Source organism: Podarcis liolepis (genome assembly GCF_965112155.1).
Source record: "Podarcis liolepis genome assembly, chromosome: 4".
Classification (NCBI taxonomy): domain Eukaryota; kingdom Metazoa; phylum Chordata; class Lepidosauria; order Squamata; family Lacertidae; genus Podarcis; species Podarcis liolepis.
The window spans coordinates 79,599,434-79,615,989 of NC_139558.1; the positions used below are offsets into that span (position 1 = coordinate 79,599,434).

The window sequence follows — 16,556 nt, forward strand, 5'->3', positions numbered from 1 at the left end:
GGATGCACTTTTTCCCCTCCAAAAATGAAGGGGAAATGTGTGTGCGTCCTATGGGGCGAATGCAGGCTTCAGGAAGCTATCCGCAGCCTAGGAAGCCCTGCGGAAGTTCCCGCAGAGCTCCCTAGGCTGCGGATAGCAGCCTGCTTGCCCGGAGCGCACTGAAGCAGAGCGCCCCGCGCTTTGGGAAGCTATCCGTAAGCCTGGGGAGCCTGCAGGAGTTCCTGCGGCTGGGGGGGGGGTTCTTTATTCCCCCCCAAAAAAAACTAGGTGCGTCCTATGGGTCGGTGTGTCCTATAGGGCGAAAAATACGGTACGTTGCAAGCACTTAATGGGGAAATGTGTAAAACCCTGCTTTACTTTCTCATGCACTCAGAACTATAGCTGGATCACTTCCCAGGCAGAGTTAAAACTAGGACAGTGTGGGCACTTATTTTCCAGAGCTGCTTGAGGAGCAAGAATTACATTTTCACCTCAAAGGGTACACTTCCAGCATCTTTGCTTAGTCATAATGATTAAGTGTACTTCTTCTGTAAGTTTGCATAAAATAGCGTATGAACTCATTCTTGCAATCTCCACTTTCCCTTTACAATTTAAATGCGAGTACCTTACTCCAATTTTGTTTGAAGGGCTAACCCCCTTAAGAGCGGAGAAACATACACCATTTTTCATTCAGCTAGGGCTATGCATTTGAAGCAAACTTCAGAATAAACAGCCTATTTTTCAAAGCTGCTTCTGGTCAAATGAGAGATTACATTTGTCTCCCTTATGGTTATTTAGAAAGCAGCTATTTGAGTGTTGTGAAGGCTGCATGTTAGTTCAAAACCAATGGAAAGCAATAGCCTTTGTACCGTATCATACTCTCATTCCATATTAATCAGTACACACAGAGGCATGTTTGTATATATGCATATGTATATATATTATAATGACCTTGATATTTTAGTTAGGTGATCCTATTCTGATCAAAATATCAACCAAAAGGTACTTCACAAAAACCTTTAAGTGTATTTACAGAGTGAATAAGTGAGGCTATGCTGCAATAAAAGTGTCTTAAATGTGCAAAAAGATTTGCATGCACCCATTTAACACATTACAGCAGTTAAGTGCAAGAAAAACTTACATATTACCAAAAAAAATATTCTTAAGTACAACTCAAAATTCACTTTCCATTTCTTAACTGTTAAAACAATGTATGTTAAATTAAAATATCCATGCGGGGCAGGTCAAAAAAATTAAAAACAGCAATGTGATGTTTTCCTACAAAATAGCAAGGTATACCAGACCAACCATCCTTATGTAATATAAATATATTCATAAAAGCAACCCTCTAGTAAAAAGCAGCCAAAATCTTTTTTTAAAAAATCTTCCTTGTCCATTCATAGGTACTTTGGCCTTAATAACAGACCTTTTACAACAGGATCTAGTACCTTCCAAGACAGTAGCCTAGCAACATCAGGAAATGTACTTCATAGCAGCTTGGTTTTCCCCCAAAAGATACAGTAATCATATCTAAGTTACAGTGTACATTTAAAACTGTAGTCCTTTACAACCTCTTTCATACACACAGGCTCTCAGCTTTCAAAAAGACAGTCTCGCAGTGTCCTGTCGCTAGCTTCATTCTGCCCATTTTTTAAACTTGGTCAAAAGGAAAAAAAATGTACAAGATTAAAAAACAAAACCATCCTCAAGTGAAGGAAAGATTGCACTTTTGCCAACCTAAAAATAAATTTCTAGAAAGGAAGTCTTGTTCAGTGTAGTAGTCTTTGGTATGTATGGAAGTCACTTCTTCAGTAGTGAACTGCGGTTGTCCAGTGAAATGCATTTTGTTTGTGCAGCTCAAAACAAAGGATTCTATGCTACCTTTGTCCTTGCAGTATTGCTACACGTTGAAAACACTGCCCAGCTCCTCTTGGAAAATGTTGTAAAGGTAACAAGACTGACTACAACTTGACCAAGTCTTTCTAAGGCTGAGAAGGCATTGAACCACCTCAGCCCAGCATGGAAGCAATCCCAGCTTGAATGAAAAGGGGGGCACAAGACTTTTGTCAGAGACTTGTGCCGGAAACACTGGAGTCTGGAAGAAAAGTATTGATGACTCGGTAGCTTTGAGCCCTGCGGATCATGTCCCGGATCTCTATGTTCAGCTCCATCAGTTTAGTACAGATTTCTGTCAGGCTTTGATTGGAGCCCACTAGAGCGTAAGTGCCAGACTGCCCCAGTGTTTGGTGCCGGAAGTAAATATTCAGTAGGGTCTGGACCTCATCATCAGAACTGCTTCCAAAAATGTCATTGGGCCATAAACTCCTGCAGGAAATGAGTATAAAAAAGCCAGAGTTAATTTAAGGATCTCTCTGAACTAGATTCCCTCTTTTGTACAAGTGAAATCCCTTCCCAATTCCTCTGCAGCTACATATGCATATTTTGGGCAACTCGTATACAAATTCCATGCCACTGAAAAATAAACCTTGCGGGGAACTGCATGAGATAATAAACAATATAGACACATGGGATTCAATATTAGTAGGGAAAAAAAATCGGTATAAGTATTTCCTTCAGGAATGAAGGTGGATGCCCATGCTTCTCTACCATGCCAAACTACAGAGAGGCACCTCTAGATGGGAAACAGAGGAGGTAGTAAGGTGTTTCTGTAACACATTACTATGGGGATCTGATGAACTAAAACAACATTTTACAATAATAAATAAAAAGTTCTGGCCTGGGTAAAGGTTTGACTAAATGATCAACTATAAGGATTGGTACATCTCTGGCCCAAACTATGCATGTGGAAGAAACCATTCATGGGAGCTGCATGCACTTCCCATCACAGCTTGACAATCACTGCTTTGTGCAATCGTTTAAAAAAGGGAACCAAGTATAAGGAACTTCTCCCATAAAAGACACACAGAAATTAATGTATGATGCACTGCTTCACAACGTTTTCATTTAAATGAGGCTTGCACAATAAAAGTGCTTAGTAAATTGTGCCTTAAAATGATTACAAATATCTTCTGACTGAATCTGAATACACTTGTTAGCGTAAATGAAGATGTGTGTGTAAAGTTACACAGCTGTAGTCTTCTGAGAGGAAGAAAGGAAAAATAAGACGTCATGATCAGCCACTTGATCAAGTTACCTGCATTCTCTTATTTGGTGTAGAGCTTTTCCAAGCTCATTGTTTTTCAGACACTCCAGCATGGACTGAATGGCTACTTCTGTAGAGGTGAACATGGGTTCAGAGGTACCACATTCTACAATCAGAGGTTCCATTGCAATGGCAGCACTAGCTTCCTTAAGGTTCTTCTTTAACTCACTCAGCTCTCGTGACATATTCAGTAGCTGTTAAGGAAAAGAGAATTACATTCATCAATGTACAAGTTTTCTCTATTGGGCATCAAAAATATAAAATCTGCACCATTCAAGGACAAAGTGATAGCTTCATTTCTTGCAACTGGGTGTTTGAATAAAATTTAAATACACACGTGCAAGATGCATATGGAACTCCATTTGTGAATGTATACTGAAATACTGCTAGAAGAGCGTATGTATAAAAACATTACTGAACTTTATATCTGAGTTGTGAAGCTCAGTGGTGATCTTCGGATATCCACTATCTCTCATGCCAACCTATCTACCCAGAATTTTGAGGATAAAAGGGAGTTGGGGAGAACCACGTATTTGAACTCCACACAGGAAGAGCAGCTTATAAATGTAAGAAAATAAGTACCCAGTTTGAAATCCATCCACATTTTCTCTAAACTAATAGAATGCGCTACACCTCTCTATAGTTATCATTCATGATCTTGAACAAGCAGCCCTCATTTAAGATACGTTAGATTGCTGTACGAAATAAAACACCACACAGGAACGCACAGCAATTATTTCAGCAAAAGGCTTGATTGTAGCAACATACCTCTGGCATTGTACTAACTTCGTGCACTTGTCCGATGAGTTTACAGTACGACTGAAAAAGCAACAATAACTGGAAGTGCAGCTTATATAATCTCTGGCACAGTTCCAATTGCTAAAGAAATAAAATTGTAAAAGGGGTAAGTTATTAAGAAGCAACAGGTTGGACATTATTTTTCCATAAGCAATAAACTGCGAATCAGGGATTACAAAACAAGGCTGAAATAAGACCAAATACTGCTGTAAATAGGGAATATATGGAGAATATGGGAAGCATGTGCCATCTCTACATCACCAAAGTGAACTTCAGTGGCATTTTTTACCTCATAATGTGCATCACCGTTTTAATCTGATGGTGGCACCAAGTGCTTGTTCCAAATGATCACAATAACTGTATTCAATTGTACAATAAACCATGGTTTCTTGTTATGGGAGCAAACAGTGAAGTTTCAGTTCATGTCCTTGGTCTCCCTCTGGCATGGCTTTTGGTTCTGGGTTGTTTTTTAAATTAAATATAACTTACTGTTACACTTGAAGATGATAGAGTGCAGTTATCTTAAGTATGCTTCATTTGAAACAAGCTAATTTTAAGCCAACTTTAAACCATGCATTATAAAGCTGGCTTCTATGGTTATAAAGTTTACAATGCAGATGTAATGCTAAACAGGTTAATCAAAACTGAAAGTAAGAGGTTTTTATCTCCTCATAGCCATACTGGAGGGGAGTGTAGAAGCCTGAAGCTCACTGTGGCCTGCTGCCATTGCAATCAATAATCGTCTACTGTAACATCCAAACACAACTTTTGTTTAAATACCATTATATAAACACTGCGCTTTTGAGGTCTTAGCTGGTAGTTGCTTAATTAGAATGCCTGCCTGCATTTATACAATCTACATTTTTTCATAAAAGAAATGTTATGGACTTGGCTCATTAAAGTTTGTTGTATTAGTCAAGGAAATAAAAATAAATGTGCTTTATTGAGTTGATGCAGGAGTTTCCCACTTCTTCAAAAGTGAAATTGCAATTTCTTTCAAACTGCATTTGTAACTTAGTTTAGACACACAATGGTTGGCTAAATTGAAAACCTTAAAAATATACGACTTCCGTGAATGGGTGCTTATGACCATAGTGTTGAATCACAATAGTTCTGTGCCATGACAGTGCCTTGTTATGCAGAGAGAAAGGGGAGGTGGACACAATCCATTCTGTGTGGTCACTTGAAAGCAGTAGAAATCCTCATATTTGGATCTCATATCCATGTATCGAATTTGTAACTGGTGCATGTGCATCTGGCCTTAGGAAGGAAAAGGCAAGTTGGAGCTTCATATAGGAGTCATGTATAGTCCTTTAACACCAGGTAATTGCTGGTTCACTGCAGTGTATGAGCTCGCAGCTAAAGGCTGATGAGGGACAAGGAAGGAGGAGAGAAATTGGCTCCACTAAACTGAGGAATCCCTGAGATGAGAAAAGGGATTCCCTCAGTTGTACATGTGGGGAGGATGGATTTATCATATTCCAGGGGTATCATACTCTAAAATTGATTAGATTCCTTTATTCTGTATTACATAATGAAATTCTCAGTTTAGCCTAGAATGAAAAACACTCTCATTTTGGAGAAAGGCAGTACAGAAATTACTTGTTTTAGTAGAGCCATTACTTCTGTTCTCTTCCTTCACACGTTAAGCAAGTGAGGGCTTTGATTATTGTCCAAATATAATTTATATAACAATTTCAAATTGCATGTGACAAAGCGAGAATTTATAAATACGGTAAACTATATTCGAACTGCCCAGGAAACTGAAATAAAACATAGTACAAACATTTCTTGTAATAATAAACGGAATTAATAAGAACAAAAAGAAAAAGGGGGAAACGTGCTAAGAGTTAAAACAGGGAAATAGGAGAGTGCATTAGTCCATATTTTAATGGACAAAGAATATGAAAACTTTTAACTTACTGCAAGAGATTCCATTTGCTACACAGCAAGCATGGCACAGGAAAAAGGAAAGGAAAGAAAGTATAGTGTCAGTGTAATGCATGCAACTGGAAAAGCACAGGCTTCCTAGTCTGCCAGCAGTATTAGCACTTCTCTTTACTTGCTAAGTGATTCAGAATGTATCAACTGCACAACATGCACGGCAACAGCTGTTTAAACAAAATTTTGAATAATCACAGTTCTAATGCAGTCACTGTAATTATCTAAGTTTGAGCATAACTTTTTCTGAAAGCCAGTCTGGATTACTCTAAAAATAAGTTATTACACCTTAGAAATGAAACAGTTCAGTGCTCTTAAAATTCACCTATAGAATTCTTTGCACCTGAGGCATCCATTATAGTTCAGCGATAGACTGGCTCTGTATCCAATCTCGTTGCTGACCACGATTTAGAGTTACAAGCTGCCCCCATGGAGTAAGAATGCACACTTTTAATATGCAGAGTTCCACTGAAACGGGCATGAATACAAAATAACTGCAGTCTTACATTATTTTGTGGCGGCTGATTATAAAAGCGTGTAAGGTTATTTGCACAGGAAGTTGGTTGCGCTAGCAGTTGCACATGGAGGTTCATAGTGTCAAATGCCATGCAGCTGATACAGTCCAGCACCATGCTAGTAAATATGAAGTCAAACAAAGAGATGAGACAGGCTATTAACAACTGTAGAATTGCACTGGCAGCTGTTTGCCAAAGCATGTTTGCATTTTGGGCATACATCTCAACATTTTTCATACCCTGGGATACTATCTGAATATAGTATATAATCTGAATAATACAATTATTAACTACTGAATTTATTTTCCCTTCAGATTACCATAAGAATGTAAACCTATTGCCATTTGGCATAGGAAAAAGTAGGGAAATGTTCAGTTTTAAGCCAGGAATATGGGGTGGGTTGAATGTCTCCACAGGAATACTGATTTGTTTCAGCCAGCCATGTTCAATGGCAAAGAATGTAAAAGGCTTAAGCCATTCCAGGACAAAGTAATAGATCGCTAACAGTGCAATTCTATACATGCCTACTCAGGAGTATGTTCCATTGAGCTCAATGGGGCTTACTCTCACAAAACTGGATACAAGATTGTAGTTTATATAATTTTGTTTTAAAGAACATATACTGGAAAAATCTGGCATAAAAATAATGTAGCACCTTCTGTATTCATTGAACTGCAATGAGCTGTTATTGTGCTGGTATTTATATATTGTAAGCCACCCTGGAATTTTTAATGAAGGATGGTATAAAATGTTTTTAGACAGATAGGTTTGTATAAATGCTGATAGGCAGCCATGTACACTCTGGTCTAGCAAGAGTGACCTGAGTAAGGAAGCTTCCACACATGAATTTCCTTCTTGAATTTGTTTCCATTACTGCCAAAGATTGCTCCATGTGGGTGAAAATGTGCTGGTGCACTATCAAACAAATGCTTGCAAGATCACCTTAAACAGAACCAATATCTTGTATGGAGGTGTATGAATCCAGGTCCCACAAACACAGTATCTGATTATCAAGGCAGCTAAACCAACCATCTGTTTGGCAGGTAAATACCCACAGGTTCATGAAATGGGAGGAACTTTGGATTGGGGCTGCTGCTATTTATAAAAAAAAGTCCTCAAAGTGTTTAAAGAAGACTTAGCATTTAGCTAAATAACGATAATGCTGTAATCAGCTGATTTCCCCCTAAGCATTGTTGTAATACAGAAATACCAGTTTTAATTCATTATTATCCTCCTTTGTAGACTCAACATAGTCACCTCAATAATTTTCACTTATTCAAAAGTGAACCTAGCTATCAATATTGCTGAATAAGCGTTGGGAAGCACAGTACAGAATCAAAATGCAGAATGAAAATCCTAAGGTTTGGGACAATGACCTTTAAAACTTCTCATACTAACTTTCCCTTGTCCCTGCATATCACCAAACCCAAAGGGGAGCAGAACCAGCGTACAAAGAAAGAACAACAGGTGACACAAGAAAGCAAGATAAATGAGTAAAATGAAAAAGATTTTTTAGAAGTGCAAAGAAACCAAGAACAGTAAAACTAAGAAGTTATGAGGTACAACATTGCCAAAACCAACAACCAACTCAAATCATTATGGAGTAGGAAGCGGGGAGACAATGGTCATCTTTCAGATAGACATTTCCTCAGGCACTTTTTAATAAAATAAAATAAAATAAAAAATTATTTACAGCTGCCCTCCCCGGCCAGGGTCGGGTTCAGGGCGGCTAACATCAAATTACAATAAAATGTAATAGAAAAACACAACAACAACAACAACAAACAGTTAATTTAAAATACAGCTTAAAATGCAGCTTCATTTTAGTAGTAGCCCGTAAATCAAGACTATAAAGGGAGGAAACATCAGATATTCACCCGAGCCAGCTATCCATGCTGGTCCTACATGGGCCAGCAAAAAAGCCAAGAGAAAATTTATATACCCAATCGCATATAAGGGGTCAGAGTGAATCTAAGCCGAAGGCCAGGCAGAACAGCTCCGTCTTGCAGGCCCTGCGGAAAGATGTGAAATCCCGCAGGGCCCTAGTCTCTTGTGACAGAGCGTTCCACCAAGCCAGGGCCAGAGCTGAAAAGGCCCTGGCCCTAGTTGAAACCAATCTAACCTCCTTGAGGCTTGGGACCTCCAAATTGTTATTTATGGACCTTAAGGTCCTCCGCAGGGCATACAAGGAGGTATCCAGACCCTGTCACTTTTCTTAATTATTGTTGGCCACACATGGTGCTATAGTTGTTTATATTTCTGCCTGCTTCTATCCTTTCAAAGGCACTACTGTGGGATGCAGCCCCAGGCTATTCTGGGGGGGGGGAGCTGTTTGGCTTTGCCCCCACGCACAGTAAATGTCATTAAAAAAGAAAGAAAGGCAACATGGTGTCTTCAGGTGCTCCAGTTTCCTTCCTGTCTTAAAATAAGCCATGGTGATCTGGAAAACGTTTGACCAAGCATGGATGGCAAATCACTGTACAAAGATGTACAGAAATGAATTGCTTTCCTTGGGCTGAATAGAAAAATTTGAATGATACAAAGTGTTCTCTAGTAGCCTAAAATAATAGCTTCACTTTACAAAGGCCGATTAAAAATAAATCACTTGACTGGAAACATCTTGCCAGCCACTACACTAGTCTGTACTAGATTCACACAAACTGTCCAGAACTGCTACATGAACTCCAGGGTTTACTTTGTGCCAGGGTTGTTTTCAGTATCAGTTTAATCATAGAATATGTGATACAGTAAAGCAAACTTTAGCTGGGCAAGTGAAAAGCGTTTCTCCACATACCGAGAGCTTAAGAAGAAGAGGCTCCCAGACTGACAGGACCCCATCACCTGCCTTGCCCCCAGAAATGAAAACCTGGCCTGGTTTGAATAGTACAGTACACTAGACTAAGGATTACTGGTACCATGTGAATGTGTTGGTTCCCACAGAGCAGTTTACATCCTTTTTAGCTCAGCATAAGGCATGGCAGCCAAGCTAAGGTTTAAGCTAAGCATGTCATCTGAACATGGAGTTGTGCTTTGTTCTTGGATGCGGATCATAGTTAAGGATACTTCACCATGATATTGGGTTCAGATGACATGCGGATAAGTTTGCTGTGGAAGAGAGCTGATGTTAAGGACCCTAGAAGCATTAGGATTAGAAATTCTCCATGGGGTGGGATGGGTGGGTGATGGGTCCCAGAGGTGAGGCCTAACTTCTGCCACCACTCCTTCATATTTGGATATTTCCTTAAAGTTGCAGGCTAGCACAACAGCTATTAAGATGGAAGGAGTATTAGAGGAAAAGCACATGGCTAGCTGGTTAGTACATATGTGCCAATTTGCTTCCATATTAATTCCTGGCCATCCAGAATTGGCAAAAGAAAAATTTAGACAGTTCTTAGGCAATCCTTCACATGCTCTCTCTTTTTTTTGTGCTTCCCTGGAAACTTGGCGGTGAAACTGGAAATGAACTAGGGATGATGGTGTTGAGTTTCCCCATGAAAGATAAGAACCTTTGGATTATGGTTGGGGGGTATGAGCATGAAGGAGTAAGGGAGTAGTACCTTTATCCAGAGCCTCACAAGACCTATGCAGCACAAACATCTCAAGAATGCTCTGTTGGATATGATGGAGTAGGACAGGAATATATATAGTACCTACTTATATTACATTCTATGGCTGCAATATATTAGATTGCGCCTATAATCTGAAACAAACATAGAAGGTACAAAAGCTTTTACCGTGGTCAAGATGTAATATGGAATTGTAACTTACTGCAGAAACAACATAACAGATCAAATCCTTGATTACCTTCTCCTCCGAGTCTCCTGGCTGACAGGTGATAACACCATCTCTTGAGCCCCCAGCGAATGTTGCCTTGCAGTTTGCCAGCCACTGTAATTTGGAAAGAAAAACAGACGTATAAAGTTATTTGAAGCCAGTGTGGTGTAATGGTTTGAGTGCTGGACTAGGACCTGGGAGATCAGGGTTCAAATCCCCACTCAGCCACGGAGCTCACTTGGGTGACCTTGGGCCAGTTACCATCCCTTAGCCGAACCTACCTCACAGGGTTGTTGTGAGGATGAAACAGGGAGGAGGAGAACCTTGAGGTCCTTGGAAGATAAAGGTGGGATAAGGTAAAGGGACCCCTGACCGTTAAGTCCAGTCATGGATGACTCTGGGGTTGCGGCACTCATCTCGCTTTACAGGCCGAGGGAGCTGGCTTTTGTCCGCAGATTCCAGGTCACGTGGTCAGCATGACTAAGCCGCTTCTGGCAAACCAGAGCAGCGCACGGAAACGCAGTTTACCTTCCCACCGGAGTGGTACCTATTTATCTACTTGCACTTTGACGTACTTTCAAACTGCTAGGTTGGCAGGAGCTGGGATTAAGCAACAGGAGCTCACCCCATTGCGGGGATTTGAACCACTGACCTTCTGATCAGCAAGCCCTAGGCTCTGTGGTTTAGACCAGAGCGCCACCCACGTCCCTTAAAGGTGGGATATAAATGTAATAAATAATAACCCGATGGCCAGTGAATATGGTTGTGTATTAGGGTACATTTAGATACAGTGCTACACCTTTTATAATGAATACAAGAAACATTTCCTGGAATACTTGTCCAATATTGAGAAATATATTGGGTGCATGTAATCTGCCATCATTGTGGATTGGCGCTCCACCTGGTGGTTGAAGGGAAAAATCACTGCTTAGACAACAAGTTCAGGCTTGGGGTTCTCCCATGAGCCCTCAGTTTTTATTTTACCTTCGCAGATGTGGTTGATTCTCAGAAGCTTTCTCCTTCTTACAGACTTGTTTCCCCTTGTCTGCATCTGACTTTTTGTGTGCTTGTTAGCCCTATTCACAGTCCTCTGTCTTCTTTCTTTATTAAAGTTAAAAAGAGTTCCTCCTTTCTCTGTTGTCTGTCTGTGTTAAGGAGATGTCATGGCGCTCACTGGATGTGGGTAGGGTGTTAAAACAGTATGTTTCTAGAACTAAGTCACTCTGCTTCTCTATGTGTGTCCTCCCACCCCTCTTCCCTTGGGAAGAAGGTGCCTATGCTTATATTAGCTTGTTGGCTTGAAGCCTGCATTTTTCTGGTGTGAACTCATCTCCATCGTCCAGCCCTACCACCAGGTGCTGTTCCAGTCCCACAATGGCGGCAGATTTACATACACACAGATACTGTATCCCCTTCACAGATAAGGCCAATACTGAAGTCTTGAATGAAAACAGATTAAAATGTATCTAATGACCATTTCAGATTCAAGCACATTTACTCAGATGCAAGTTCAACGACGCCTGTTCCCTAGTAAATGTGTTTAGAATTGCAGGCCAGATTTATTTTGAGTTTTGTCCAATCAGATATATAGTCTAAAAAGAGAAATAGAAGATATAGAGATGTAGTACTGTAAATAATCCAGTATTTTTCTCTAAAGGTAAAGTCACTGAATGAGCCTCTTGCAGATTTGAAATGAATTAGTAACTTTTTGCATTAAGGAATACAGAAATAGATAAAGCCATTACACCCAAAAATGATGCTTACCGAAAGTGTTGCCTCTTTCCTGTTGTTATATGTGTCCAAATATTCTTGTAGTTCTAAGACACTGAACTTTAATTTCTCAAGAAGTCCACAAGAGAGAAGCTAGAAACATTAAAATAACGATCCTATAGTCAACATTACTTCATTCAGTGAGAATGAATGGAATGAATGGAAGATCCCACATGACAGTCCCTGGATAGTTGCTAGACATTTGCAAGGCCTGGGTTGTACACCTTCATGACTGAACTTGTGGGAGATGATTGTTGAAGCTACTGTATTATTATACATTAGAGATCATATTATGCCATCATAAAAAGGCATAATTGCTTGGATAAACCAACAATGGAGGCAAGGAAAGCATAATTTAGTGTACAAATTATTCAAATTAAATATATTTTAATGTATTTGCTTATTTTGAAGAATTGTGCTTCTGCTGATCATGGAGAGGCATAAATAGCTATTTACAGCAATGGCAACCCTTTCATAAACAGTTACCAAACACCAGCTTTCAACATTTTACTAAATGTTGCCCAAATGCTTTCAAGCCTGTCTTCAAAATTATGAGGTATAGAAACCTGCTTTGGTTTAATTTTGGTTAATGAAAGAATTCCGCACTCATAACTCAGTTATTAGCACTGTCTATTTACAGACTCTCCTAATCTATAACCACCCAGCATGATGAAGAAGAGCTGCAGCAGTTGGTTAGAATGTAACAAATACCTAATGTCTCCTATTATGTCTCAATGCTTGTTTCCAGACAGGTCTATCAAGAAAAGATACAATCAGCTTCCGAGTCTTCACTACTCTGATAGTTTTATGAATGGCACTTCAATGTGGTTAGTCATGCAAAAAATACTCACTGTTTCAGCATCTACAAAAAGGGTAGGGCATTCTGAACATGATGTCAGCATCTGTGATGAGCTCACAAACTTCGAGCCTATTCCTCGCAAATTGTCACCAAGGTAGCTGGCAGCATCGCAAGTTAGAAAGCAGAATCTTTTCTGAATATTCTATAAGGCAAAAGTATGCATAACACATTTGCTACTGAACTTAATGATAGAACTTAATGTACATTTTAATTTGGTATACACAACTACTGCATTCATTCTTCATGTATACTGCAGAGGGGGAAACACACACACACACACACACACACACACACAACCTGTAGCTCTCTGACCTGCTTTCTTGCTTTCTTGTTTTGTAATCCCCCTTCACTCCCTTCTTGTTAGACCGAACCTGTGTACAGCATTGGCTCATTCTGTTTTGTCACTAGTAACAACCAAAATGAGACTTCTCTGCCCATTCTGGGCATTGTTTTGTTAATACTCAATGTCAAGTGGTCTATCAAACAATGCAATGAGTGTTCTGATGCCAAGTTTACAGGAGGGGAAATCATGAGAGAGGCTTCTTTGTGTTTGTTTTCCCCTCTGGCCAGAACTGCTTGGCAAGGGTGCCTGGGCCGCTTGAGAGGGTTCCAACATACTGAACTGCATCTGGAAACTATTGCACACCAAGACTCTCTTCCTGCTTCCCTAGCTGATAGAGAGATTTCTGTAAATAGCTTTCTAAATGGTTTCTAAACAGTTTTCTGCTGTAAACTACAGAGTTACTTTTAAGGACTGCTCAAGCCATGTAGGAACCAAAACATTCTATGGTTTTATTTAGAGTGTCTGAGAAACTGGAAACATTTGATAACATCCTCACTCTTATCTTGAAAACTGTTGTGGGAACATGGGTATTAAAGCAGTAGCATCATGGCGTGCCAGTACCACCCAGAAAGCAGCTTACATCACACAGCAGAAGAGCTAAAAGGAAAAAGTGATTGCCTTATCACTAAACCTTTCTAATGCCTCTCCTACTTAACAAAGCAATTAAAAAAACCCTACACTCTCCTGGTATGCCCCACAGAGAAACTTACGGTCTTCAAATAAAAACATCTTGAAGGTCCCAGGCCACAGAGAAGTTAGGCTGGCCTCAACCAGAGCCAGGGCTTTTTCGGCTGTGGCTCCGATCTGGTGGAACACTCTGTCACAAGAGACCAGGGCCCTGCGGGACTTGACATCTTTCCGCAGGGCCTGCAAGACAGAGCTGTTCCACCAGGCCTTTGGCCAGGGCACAGCCTGACTCCCTCCCTCGGCAATCTTCGCGGAGCTCTGGCCCAATGGTTGCCAGTGGCCTGAATTAATTAATTTTACAATGAATGATTTTAGAGTGTTGTTTATGTTATACTTTTATACTGTTTTATTGTTGTTAGCCGCCCTGAGCCTGGCTTCGGCTGGGGAGGGCGGGATATAAATAAAATTTATTATTATTATTATTATTATTACACTGGAATCTGTGGGTGCAATGGCAAAGTTGCACTTATATCTACAACCCTACACCAGAAACATCCAGGCATAGATTCCTTGGGACAAGTACCTTGGTGGCTCAGTAAAGAAAGAAGGGCACATATTGAGGGTTAAGAGGGGAAGAGATAACTCAGGGAGGGCGATTTTAATCTTCCTTAATCCAAAACAAAGTACCAGCAACCCAGCATAATGGGCCACCTTCCCTCTTTGACCTTACCAAGTGTGCCTCTTTGGACCAATGTCTACCTACCATCAAACCCACTGCAATAATAAATAACGCTCATTATACTTTTGCTTGATGGCACACAGCAAGATCTGGAAAATTAAAACCGTCTGCCCCCCAATAAATGTTGATGGGCTGTGGAAAATAAACAGGGTCTGGATTGATCAACACCTGCATAGTCTAAGAAACATATTGTGGGTTTCAGCAAAATGTCAGTCACTTTTTCTTTACCTTAAACAGGGAGGAGAACACATGAAATGTATATACTGCACAGGAGCCATCCGAGTCACACATGAGCTGGTTCATATGGCTACGCCAAGCTTCTTCTGCATCATCACATGCAGCTGGTTGAAATGCAGCCAGGATAGCAGAAAAGAAGGGAGACGGAGGAGGCGAGACATTCCTGTCGCCTTCTCCAAAACTGAAACAAAGACACAAATTCTAGGTTAAGAGCCGATAGCGAGACTACGCTACTGTTGTTGTAGTTCCAAATAAGAAACTCAAAAGTAAGTAAGTAAAAAGAACAGTTAAGTGAGGCTACATGCCATTTTGTGCCCATGCCTATGCCCTATTAATGAGGACAGAGTGTAAAGGATCTGATTACCTGATTTGACCCTATCCTCAAATTCAGGACTGCCATGTAACCACATGTAGTCTGTGCTGAGAATTTCCTGTTCATTGTCACATAGTAGGCATACCTTTATAGGTTAAAGCACTGACTCCATATATTTAACAATAATTGCTTTATCTTGCAGCTCTCGGTTTTATTGTTAAGAAACTGATTTTAGTCAACTGAACTGCCTCACTGTGTTTTATGGAATTTATTATTATTTTTATTTAACCACTTCATTTTATTTTTTAAAAAAGCAGGATATAAAAAGTTAAAATAAAAAAATACATACATACCTGGTAAGTGCGTATTGATCCATCAACCGGTCACCTTTTTCTTCAGTCTCTGTCATATCTAGGCTAAAGCTGTCGCTGTATTCAAAAGCTGCAGGGAGTTCATTTGTAGAGCCGGAGAGATCATCTTCCTGTACAGAGGTATCTTCCTCTTCTTGGGCACCTTCAGTCTGGGGGGGGGATTGAATTGGTTACCATTTATTGTTATCCTGCCCTTCATCACTTTCATGATCCAATAACGGGTAACAATAATTTAAAAACTATAATAAAATTTTAAACAAGCTATATGCAGTAAAACACACTATAAACAAAGAACTACCATTATCAGAACCTACCAAAACAAAAAGTACAGGAAATACCAAATGTATTACAGCAGGTACATGCAGTAAAATATATCTCATCACTTTCTGCTGAAAGCTTAAGAGGAGTTCCATTTGCTTGTTTTATACACCTTGTGCACAAGATGAGGGTTTTGTTACTTAGTTCTTTGCTACTCCAGAGACCCTGTTCAGATTATATTTCCTCCTCATATAGTATTCAGGAAGAGTTTGAGAACAGATCCCAGGTAAAAATATCCTACCCACCCAGAGAACTGAATAAATGGATCAGAAGATTAAGCTAAGAATACTCTAATTTAGAGACCAATGTAGGTTTATTATGGGTGGTTCTTTTTGTGGTCTCTAAGACTACAGAATTATTGATCCCTGTTGGTGTGGTTTAGGGTCAATCTGCATAGCAGTTGGCTGGACCTTCAGGAGGACACACACTCTGTTTGCATTCTCAAGAACACTAGCCTTTATTTGCACCTGGTAGCATGGTAACTCCCGAGGAACGAACTGAAAATCTAAGGTAGATATCTGAATTTTTGATGTTCATTAATATGTACAGGAAGTTTTGGGTCAGCAGGACCATTTAACAATTCCTCTTTATGGCCACTTCCTGATTGTTATCAGCAACATTACTGGGCCCAGGAATCGGCTCTCTAAGGAGAACCCTAAGCCTGGCCCTAGCAAGGGTTGTATAGTGGCAGCTAGATAGTTATCAATTGGGTCCCAAACCAGGGCACATGTTTCCCCAAGTCTTGAGTAAAACTACAGGAAGGGAGACGAAGGTAAGTCAGGTGCTTTGCCACCAGATCTGGACTTCTA

At 40.1% G+C, this 16,556-nt stretch overlaps 1 protein-coding gene across 9 annotated transcripts in view; it reads right to left on the reverse strand.

Annotated features, from left to right (window-relative positions):
• Positions 1-894: 894 nt before the first annotated feature.
• FRY (FRY microtubule binding protein) overlaps positions 895-16,556 on the reverse strand; it is a 192,624-nt gene continuing 176,962 nt past the window's right edge. For 4 of the 9 annotated variants that reach the window (XM_083498834.1, XM_083498827.1, XM_083498832.1 and 1 more), the window contains 8 exons: positions 15,412-15,578; positions 14,737-14,926; positions 12,792-12,941; positions 11,935-12,033; positions 10,201-10,284; positions 3,911-4,021; positions 3,134-3,336; positions 895-2,304 (listed from right to left, as the gene is read on the reverse strand). In XM_083498834.1, the coding sequence (XP_083354960.1) occupies positions 2,046-2,304; positions 3,134-3,336; positions 3,911-4,021; positions 10,201-10,284; positions 11,935-12,033; positions 12,792-12,941; positions 14,737-14,926; positions 15,412-15,578 (1,263 nt within the window). In that variant the 3' untranslated portion in view covers positions 895-2,045. Of the gene's footprint in view, positions 2,305-3,133; positions 3,337-3,910; positions 4,022-5,863; positions 5,882-10,176; positions 10,285-11,934; positions 12,034-12,791; positions 12,942-14,736; positions 14,927-15,411; positions 15,579-16,556 lie in introns of all 9 variants that reach the window. The other 5 variants (XM_083498828.1, XM_083498830.1, XM_083498831.1 and 2 more) reach the window with 2 other exon arrangements.